Below are 10491 nucleotides of genomic sequence, written 5' to 3'. Positions count from 1 at the left end.
TCCAAGAAGGAAAGAAAAGCACAAACGTAAGCTGTAGTGATGTGCCGTGGGAGAGGCTCGGGTCAAATTCTGCTTTGCTTTCATGATTAATATATGTGCCCCACTGACCATAATTTCTTTGCCTTAAGTGGACTGTTGAGGTCTTCAAAACTTATTATTCATCTTCATTTTAAAATTTAGACAAGATTGATTTGAGGTCAATCTTGTTAGATTATTATTACCCCTGCCCCATACGGCGTGCCCCGGCACTGCACATAGTTCTGTAGTGATTGCTGTCCAATGCAGGTAAAACAAATGAAACTATTGATCACAAAAGAGAAAGAATTCAGTGAACAAAAGAAAGAGGTGGATCTGCTGTCAGGAAAGGAAGAATTTAACAGCATTATTTAAAGACGCACTGTCCAATTTTTAAAAGTCTTTAAAGAGAGACAGAGGGAGAGGTGGAGCGAGAGAGAGAAGTGGACGGAGAGAGAAGTGAAGAACAAATGGTTCTGGATCTGACTGTGGCATCAAACTCAACATCTGTCTGAAATTCAAACTTGATTCGCGAAGCTGGATGCCAAAGCGTGTCCATACCAACTGGATTGTGGAAAGGTCCGGGGAATCGGACTCGGGCCCTGCGCCCGAGGGACTACAGGTTGGATTTCTCCAGGCGGAGCTGTACCGTCTATGGCCACCAGGACGGCCGTCTGGCCTTTCGCCTCGTGACTGCTCATGGCTTCGTCCAAATTGGCTGGGACGTGTAGGCCATTCCTCTGCATCCACTGCCTGTTCCCGATCAGGACAGAGTAGGACGCCTGTGCTGTACCTGCGCAGAACACGTGGGCAAACAAGACATTGACATGCGTGTACACTTAACAGGATAATCAAATATGACAGCACACAAGCATAGTCAGAAACAGACAGACAAGCAGTATCTCTACTACAACACAAAATACCGTTAAGCTTCCGGTAATGACGTAACACTATGAAGAAAAATGTAATGCTCGGACCGCACATTAGGGGGCAGTGTTAGCACACATCGATAACCTGGGCGTCCGCCCGCGTCCGTGAGTAAGTTGCTCTCGTCCGTCGTGGAACCCTGGAGCTTGAGCTGGGATGCAGGCATGCCCTCAGAATCCGGGCTGGCCTCCACGGCGAGGAGCCCTTCCAAGTTGGAAACCCTGCAGCTGATTCCACAGCCTGGCACAGCCTGGAAGTCCTGGCAGTAACCCAGAGTCTCCGTGCCCAGCTCCTGGGGGGGTGCAGGGAGAAGACATGCCAGAGAAAGGCTTTTATCGCGCTCCAGAACTTCAGACCCGATCAAGTCCAGGCCTGAGGGCACTAGTGAGAGTGTATATAAAAGTCTGACTTTTAAGTTGGACTTATACTTCCACTTTGCGATCAGCTGCAAGGGTTGGTGCAGGCAAACCACTGGGATTCACACAGTTATTCATATTAAACTCAAAATTGTATTGTGCATCTATACTAGAAAAAGCAACATTACGTTTGTGCGTGTGTGTTTGCACGTGTGTTATACCTCTTTGCAATGCTTGGCAACAGACACACCCAGCGGGTGTTCACTGCTGGCCTCTGCCGTTCCCACCACGGCCAGAACCGTACGTAGGGGCAAGCGTGCCTGTTCCCACAGAACCAGAACCCGGGTCACCCGTGGTACCCCGTTAGTGATGGTGCCCGTTTTATCGAACATCACCACTCTGATCTGCAGGAGGCAGGAGGCACATGGTGGCATTGTTTTAGAATGGCTTGTTGTGACCCAAAAATGGTTCCCGCTACGCGGCATATTCGCCATGGCCTTCAGGTGGAAGGTTTGGTGGAATGGGGTGGACTCTGACACTGGCAAGATGTGTTTTGTGAAATGTGTTTTGTAAAAGATTCAAGATCTTCAAGCATCATATGCAAACGGAACTTAAACTGAAGTTTCTTTGAAAAATCACAGCTAACGTGCCCTCAAAAACAAACTTTTCAGTGACACTGTACCACGTCACCATAATAAGCCATAATATTGAGTAACGTAACAATTTAGCAGCCTGATAGACACGTAGCACAATGGTTTGCGATGGTCATTACACCACTTACCATTTCTGGAAATGAATAGTAAATGACAGATTATTATCTTCATTTGAACTGGTCCCTTAACAGACACGACAATCATCCATCCTGCTTATACGTTCAGTGAGATGTTTGTTGTCTAGATCCCTAGTGAGGAAGTGAGTGTGAAGCTCTGTGCAGCATTGCCTTGTGGGCCATTTCCAGTGGCTCTCCACCCTTGATGAGGATGCCGTTCTGGGCGCCCACCCCGGTGCCCACCATCACGGCCGTCGGGGTTGCCAGGCCAAGAGAGCAGGGGCAGGCGATCGACAGCACCGTGATGGAAGCTTGGAAGGCGAAACGCATGACCACGTCCGTCCGTGGAACGTTCTTATCATAGCTCTGAACGGAACACCAGTGAGACTTAACGTGACGTTAAATGTGTTAACCAACACACACACACACACACACACACATGCGCACACACACACAACACACACACACGCATGCGCGCGCGCACAACACACACACGCACAACACACACATGCGCGCGCCCAGCACACACCCACACACACACGCGTGTGCACACACAACACACACACACAGATATTCAGCTTGACTCTGGTATGTTCTTGCCATTACTCACAGGAAAATACTTGACCACAATGTCAAAGTTCAAAAATCCAATAAGGAGCCATGCTCCCAGTGTAACCACGGAGACAACGACGATGAAAGGGACGAAGTAGCCACTCAGTTTGTCTGCTAATTGCTGGATTGGTGCCTGAACAACAAGTCAAAAGACATTAACCATAAAAACACAGTGGCGGCTGAATTAACACGCGGCTGAATCTGTGTGTGTCACCGACTGTGTGTATCTGTTACAGTACGAATCTCTGAACGTGTGTGCTATGTGTGTGTGTACTCCATGACATTACATATCTGTGATTATCCCAGACTATTTCCCTCTTTAAGTGCTTGCATGTGCAGGCGTGCACGTGTGCCACCTTGGACGTCTGTGCCTCCTCGACCAGTCGAACTATCTGGCACAGCGTGGTGTCTGCCCCCACATGCGTGGCCTCCACCAGCAAGGCCCCATGTGCGTTAATAGAGCCAGCGATCACACAGCTGCCAGGCTTCTTTCGGACCGGCATCGGCTCTCCTGGGGTGATGCGGGCATAAAAGCTACACATGACCCAAACTGCACACAGTCACTCCAGGGCCAAATGTCTGAACTGGGTCTTAGTGATCAGTGGGCAATTGACAGATGCAAAGAACTTTGCGCAGTTATCTAAGTAACTGTGTATGAAGGACATTTCTGAGCTGCCCTGTGAGACTGTGGGAAAATTAGTGAGAACTTAACTTCATTCCCAAAAAGACTGTGATTCATTGGAAAAATACACAAAACTCTAGACATATGGCAGGCCAGCAGACTTCACAGAGCTTCTCACCCGTGATCAGTGACTCGTCCGCCATGGAAGTTCCTTCGATCACCTTCCCATCTACTGGGAACTTCCCGCCGGGAGACACCTTCACCACGTCTCCTCTCTGAACCAGCTCGACGGAGACCTGCTCCTCACTCAGGAAAAGACACCTCACATTCACTATCTCAGTTCAAATACAACGTAGCATTGCACAAAATGGAGCACAGAGCCAAAACAAAAGACTTCCGTTCTCTACATAATTACTTACAGCGCATACATACATACACACACATTTTAAGATGACATATAAATACATCTTACAGCTTACAAATATCCATCATGCAGTGAGTGAACTATGAGCCAAGAAGTCAATCCTAGATGAAAGTCTTGCACTCCTAAGCACTCTCAGGACATGCACTCTCCTAAGCACTCTCAGGATGTGCACTCCTAAGCACTCTCAGGACATGCACTCTCCTAAGCACTCTCAGCATGTGCACTCCTAAGCACTCTCAGGACATGCACTCTCCTAAGTACTCTCAGGATGTGCACTCCTAAGCACTCTCAGGACATGCACTCTCCTAAGCACTCTCAGGATGTGCACTCCTAAGCACTCTCAGGACATGCAATCTCCTAAGCACTCTCAGGACATGCACTCTCCTAAGCACTCTCAGGATGTGCACTCCTAAGCACTCTCAGGACATGCACTCTCCTAAGTACTCTCAGGATGTGCACTCCTAAGCACTCTCAGGACATGCAATCTCCTAAGTAGTCTCAAGACATGCACTCCTAAGCACTCTCAGGACTGCTCAGGCTGTTTCTGTTTTAAGGGCATTCGGGGGGATGCCTCAGCTATGTGACGTCTTAATAACAGCCTGTACCTGATAATGGAGTTGTCCTGCCCCAGTACCACTACAGTGGCGTCCGTGGCCTGCAGAGAGATTAGTTTGGCCAGTGCCTCTGAAGTCTTGCTCTACAACGGCATAAAAGAGTAGCAGGGTCAGTGTTTTACATGCAGTATTTTTATTTTACAAATTCATCTTAAAATTCAGATTAAAATCATCCTTTTTTCACCTCCGAATAGAAATGTCAAAATTGCTGTACAGTATATGTGTAGTATACACAATCAATTTGAATTTATAACCAAAACATACAGAGTGCGACATACGTTTTGGCTCAGTAGTTACAGATTAAATCTAGATGGAAAATGAGAAAAACACAGCCTCCGAAATGCCTGTAAGCTTTGCCACTAAAATCACAGCAGGCTTTTATGACACTGATATCTTGGTTGGATAGAGGAAGCTGTCTAAAGGAATGACTAGGCAGAAATAAGAGGCCATGACGTTAAGCTTAAATGGACCTCAAAGAGGGAGAACAGTGTGGAGTTTCGTCCTTAAAAATGGAGGATGACTCAGATGGATTACAGCAAGATTGTGCATTTTGTACTGGCTAATATCGGCTATGTATTCTTCACAGCACTTATTAACCCTTTTAGTTTATATATGAAAACAAAATGAAACTTATTGTTAGGCACACTGAAAGCAAGTATGTGATATCTATGGAAGTATGTTTAGCTCATTATTTTAGATAATGGTGAATGAAAAATCATTTCTATTACTTCTAATCTATTACTTTGATTAGCAGTTTGATTATCTTAATTAACAGAAGTGAGCTGAACGAAGCTGGAGTGTGCAAGTTTCTTCTTTAAGACGTCCATGGACAGTAATTTCAATGTCTTGAGACTTTTATTCGCTCTTAGAATCTGACAAAGCCCAAACTTCTGGGTAGGGTATTTTCTCTTCACCTTGGCAACGTGCTCCAGCCAGCGTCCGAGGGCGATGAACACGAACAGCATGGGGGGTGTATCGAAAAACGTGACCGGGCTTTGCTTGGCCCCCTCACCCATGGCCACCAGCAGCATGACGCATGAGTACACGTACGCAATAGTGGTTGCCAAGACGATGAGCACGTCCATGTTGGCGGCCCCGTGCCTCAGAGAACGGTAAGCATGGATGTAGAAGCGCCTACCTCCGAAAATCTGAGACGGTGGAGAAAGACAGAGACAGAGATATTTAAAGCTTCTTCAATATATATATGTATATATATAAATAATTTGAATATTTAGTTTACCATGGCACTGACTGGCTTATAAACAACATTTTGCTAAAACACACTCATATGCAATAAAGAAACCTGTCCTGTCTGCCAAGGCAAGCATGGGCGCCTCGTCACCTGGACAGGTGTGCACAGCAGGAAGAAGGCCAGGTTGAGGATAGAGAGGCCAGGCAGGATGTTCTGCTCTTCAGGCATGGAGCCCCCGTGCTCGGGGTGTTGGCTGTCCATCACCATCATGTAGATCATCAGACCCATAACGGGGATGCCGAACACCAGACAGAACAGGAAGGCGTGCTTCCACCTGGAACACCAGCAGCACAGGACTCATTCTCAGTTCAGTCCAGCCACACTTGCGCCCTCGAGGGACAGCTCGACCTCTTTGATACGTGGCCTGGGTGTGTGTTTCTGTTATAGACTTTCACCGTTTCTCAGCACAAAACCAGTTCAGGAGGCTCACTGTGTTGGGTTTTTGTTTACTGGTGTCACTTTGTTAAAATGGGGACTGAGGCAGAAACTAAGAGATACTTGCTGCTGTATCTCCCCCTGGAGTTCCGAGCCCTCGTTCTTTCGTAAGGCATCATTCTTTATCAAGGACACTCCAAATCCCAGACCCTATGGGAGAGAAAGAGAGAGAGAGAGAGAGAGAGAGAGAGAGAGAGAGAGAGAGAGAGAGAGGCAGGCTCATAACTGGTATCATTCTCGTGACATTTGATTTGCTAACTTCCTTATTAATCTAAAATATGATAATTAAAAAAAACACTGACAACAACAAAACAAACAACAATAATCACGATAATAATGATAACGATAATTAATCTGATGGATATTGCTGAATAACATTATGCAACATGAGCTGTTTACAGCATAAATGTAATGTGTAAAAAACAAATTTGTCCTCCCAGGCCATCCCAACAACGACCACTGGCAACCCAGAATTCATTAGCGGAAAAATACACAAGCATCTTTTCAATTAGCACAGCCTATTCCACCATGGCACAAATCGAATGTGTGGGATCAAAGCTGTGCTCAGAAGACGCTGCAGAGCTCAAAACGATCAAAGCGCTGGCTTGTCAAATTTTGTATGCGAGAACATTTTTTTGACAACAGTGCCCACCCCTAACACGTGTTGCCAAGACACGGTTTCATTCCTTACTTTACCTCTATGCTTCTTATGATCTCACGGGCCCCGATCACGTCTGGATCGAATTTCACATGTGCCTTGCTGGTTGCCAGGGCAACGGTGGCCTCCAGAACACCCTCTGTTCTGCAGAGTTTGGCTTCGATGTTATGGACGCAGGAGGCGCATGTCATACCTGTCACCTGGTATAACGAAATCAGTACCAAGACGAAAAAAAAGCAGACCGTCAGTAGTGCGTGCAGGACTCAGCTTCCTCTTATTCATTTCATAGCACCGCATCATAAGTCCTTGATATGTCCTCATATACCTGGACTATTTCCAAGGCTAAACTTGAGGTTAGGGTTCTATATTCATTTCCGATAAGCACTGCAAACATCTCAAAGTCCCCTGGACCTCATGTGCCAGTTGAGTATAACATGCCTGACTCACAGAAAGGTTCAGAACACCATCACTGACTGCCCCATCTTCCATTACTGAAGCTCCAAACCCCAGGGCACTGATGAGCTGGACGATCTTAGCTGGGTCCAGAGCCTCCGGGTCATACTTTATTTCAACTTTTCCCGCCATAAGAGCCACCAGGACAGATTTAATCCCTGCGCACACAACAAATACAGCACCAATGAGAACACCAAAATAAATAAACGCTTTAGGAAATCACGGAAGCACATGTATTCACCTTTGTGCTTGTGCAGGTTTCTCTCAATGTTGGCTACACACGAAGCGCAGGTCATCCCAGTTACACGTACGAAGCACTTCTGGGTCTTCTCCTGTTCAGGAACTTGTGTTCTCACTGAATTTGCTGCTGCTGCATGAGGTTTTGGGGTCTGGGGCTTGGATCTTGGTAGAGTCATGTTTCTGAGGTAAGGGGGTGTGCTTTTGTGTGACCCCTGCCTGCTGAAGAAGGTGTCCCCTAGGACAGAATGTTTGACGGAGAGACATGGGTCAGTGAAGGACTTGTGAAATCCATTATCTACTGTCCTAACTACCACAATTACTTACATGGATCAAACGACTCCACAGAATGTCAGTTCTGTAATCGCTTAATGCTAGAATTACTACATGCCACTGCTGAGTAACATGAAGAAACAGAAAGAGAAGGAGAGCTTCTGATAATCCGATTAGAGATTCATTCCAACTACCGGCACTGGAAGGCCATTTAAAGTTTTCCCATGTCTGGGTCAGAGTCATTCAAGGACTCTTCATGTTATTCTAGAATTCCCACTTGGATTGCAACCATGGAAACCTATGTCAAGTTCAGAATCTACTGGCCGAGAAGTCTCCTGAAAGTCTGGTAGTGCTGATAAGATCAACAAACCATCCTGTCCACCTGGGCTTGCTAACTGAGCTTACTAACTTAAAAAGTTGCTGGGCAGCTGGTACTTGCCAGTGTCTGTTAAATCATTTTTGGTTTACAATGTCACATGAATTTTAACCACTTTCAGTCAACACAGGAATAACACCTGAAATATTTTTTTAGAAGGGTTCTAAGCTTTTATTGGACGTGATTGATTTGGCCTTTCAAGAACCTATTTCTTATCACTGTTAATGTTATGTGTGAAAAACACGGCTTCAGGTACACTGAAGTCCAGTGTACCTTGAGGTATTTGGTTGCATTTGAGCAGATATGAAGCATAAGTACAATATGAAGCATAAATACCTTCTTGCAGGTGTACTTCAAAACCCATGTCCTCAATGGCATTCCTGAGCTCCATAGGACAGGTCAGAATGGGGTCAAACGTGATTATTCCCTTCTCCTCGCTCAGACACACCGTCACGGAGTGCACACCATCTCTCTGAGATACCAGTCCCTCTATGGACTGTACACAAGAGTCACAAGTCATTCCTTTTATTCCTACTGTCACTTTCTGGAGCCGAATGCCATCCACAGAATGAGTTCCAACATTCTGAGAGCATGCCGAGGCATCATTCCTTAGGTTGTGAAAAGACAATTCTGGAACATCATCTGGAAGGGTTACCCTGAAATCCCCAGGAGGAAGGTTCTCCAACATCCCTTTGACTGTATCCAGAGTAATCAAAGATATGTCATATTTCAAATCCACGCATTTGTTTTCCAGGGACACAAGCACAGACCAGACGCCTAGCATTCCGGATAAGCTCTCTGTGATATTCTTTACACATGACCCACAATGCATCCCTTCTACACCTAACCTCACCTGAACAATCTGTGCTGGGTGAACTCCAGTGTGAGCTGACTCCAGTGAATGTGGGTCTATTGGAAAGGCATCATAACCCATGTCTTCTATATGTCCCCTTAGTTGTTCATGATTCACTTCCGATGAGTTAAACTGTACAACAGCTTCCTTCTTGCTTAAAGACACCTGGATACCCACAACCCCTTGCAGTGCTCCGAGCCTCCCTTCGATGGAGTGGCAACATGAGTGGCATGTCATTCCCTCCACCCTGAACCTCACCCAGCTCTCCTCTGGCACTGGTTCACCAGGATTGGCCACCCACGTGCTGGTCACGTTTCCCAACCTGTATCCCATTCCCTGGATCTCCTGCAGGATCTCTCTGGCCGTGACCATGGAGGGGCGGTGGTCTACCCAGGCTCGGCCATCAGACGGGGGCACGGACACACCCACTACACCGCTGAGGGCGCAGAGCCGTGAGTGGAGGCCCTGAGCACTGCCCAGGGAGCCCGGGCCACTGAGGTGGAAACACGCCCGAGAGATGTGGTCCAAATTCGGCCTGGGTTCATTGAGGCTCTCCGGCTCATACGCCAGATTATCAAAGGCAAATTTCGTAGAGGACCAAGATTCAAGACGTTCTCCATGCTCCTGCTAAAGAAACAGACAGAAAACAAGTACAGCCAGTCTGTCCCCTCAACGGCCCCCGAAAACACACAAGTCTTGGTACCTTGTCAAAGCACGTTCAATATGTTGTAAGACATGCACATTCTGTGGGGAGTCCAGTAAATGAATGAATGAACTGAATGAACTCATGTTGAAACCAGGCCACTGCATTAGCAAAGACTAATCACACACACTGGAGCATTAGTGCTAAAGTCCCCCAGCAAATATCAAAGAGCAGATTATACACCGGGAAAGTCTCACTGGTTAAGACTTACGCATGCCGTCGGCTTATGGAGGCCATATGCTGAGACAGAAAACTCACAATGATGACTATATTATTACACCTACCTTATTAATGTTTTGTTATATTACTAATGACATATTTACATATATACTGAGCGTAAAAGCAACAGGATAGGAAGCTAATAGAAATCAGGAGGCATGCAATATGCTTGCATGACTAAGCACCAACCAGAGCAGCATGACTGGTTTTGGTAACTAACTACAGTACTCTGAAGATCAATGAGGCTTATGAAATGTGACAGATAAGCATTAGTCACTACACATACTATATATCTATATATCTATATATATATATATATATATATATATATATATATATATATATATATATATATATATATATATATATATATATACACACACACACACACACACACCTTTTTTTTATCGCTCTGGTTTACTCTTGGATTCACTAACCTGAAGTAGATTCCGTCCATCTCTGTCTTGTGAGGAGCGACAAACACACGGATCCGACATGCAGCGACACAGAGGCACACAGTCCGCCATGCGCACCTGTTCCCCAACGCCCGGCCCGTTATTTGCGGACTTTGCCACGCGTTTGGTGAAGTGGTTAAGCGAGGCTAACTTATTCATCTTTTCGGTGTTCCGGCTCTCGGATTATTAATATTTCCTCTCTAGCGTTCACATAGTGTTTCTTTTTCAGAATGTCCGG

The 10491-nt window shown here is 46.1% G+C and overlaps 1 protein-coding gene across 1 annotated transcript in view; it reads right to left on the bottom strand.

The window, feature by feature from the left end:
- atp7b (ATPase copper transporting beta) overlaps positions 1-10491 on the bottom strand; it is a 15081-nt gene extending 4590 nt beyond the window's left edge. The window contains exons 1-16 of the mRNA XM_035528435.1: positions 10236-10491; positions 8360-9500; positions 7379-7624; positions 7132-7295; positions 6723-6884; positions 6094-6176; positions 5682-5865; positions 5254-5487; positions 4331-4422; positions 3480-3607; positions 3036-3190; positions 2678-2812; positions 2239-2433; positions 1520-1702; positions 1030-1234; positions 665-808 (exon numbers count right to left, since the gene is read on the bottom strand). Coding sequence (XP_035384328.1) covers positions 665-808; positions 1030-1234; positions 1520-1702; positions 2239-2433; positions 2678-2812; positions 3036-3190; positions 3480-3607; positions 4331-4422; positions 5254-5487; positions 5682-5865; positions 6094-6176; positions 6723-6884; positions 7132-7295; positions 7379-7624; positions 8360-9500; positions 10236-10412 — 3628 coding nt within the window. The 5' untranslated portion in view covers positions 10413-10491. The remainder of the gene's footprint in view (positions 1-664; positions 809-1029; positions 1235-1519; positions 1703-2238; positions 2434-2677; positions 2813-3035; positions 3191-3479; positions 3608-4330; positions 4423-5253; positions 5488-5681; positions 5866-6093; positions 6177-6722; positions 6885-7131; positions 7296-7378; positions 7625-8359; positions 9501-10235) is intronic.

Source organism: Electrophorus electricus, chromosome 1 (assembly GCF_013358815.1).
Source record: "Electrophorus electricus isolate fEleEle1 chromosome 1, fEleEle1.pri, whole genome shotgun sequence".
Classification (NCBI taxonomy): Eukaryota; Metazoa; Chordata; class Actinopteri; order Gymnotiformes; family Gymnotidae; genus Electrophorus; species Electrophorus electricus.
Note: the sequence above shows the minus strand (reverse complement) of the source record. Positions and strands in the feature narration are given on the sequence as shown.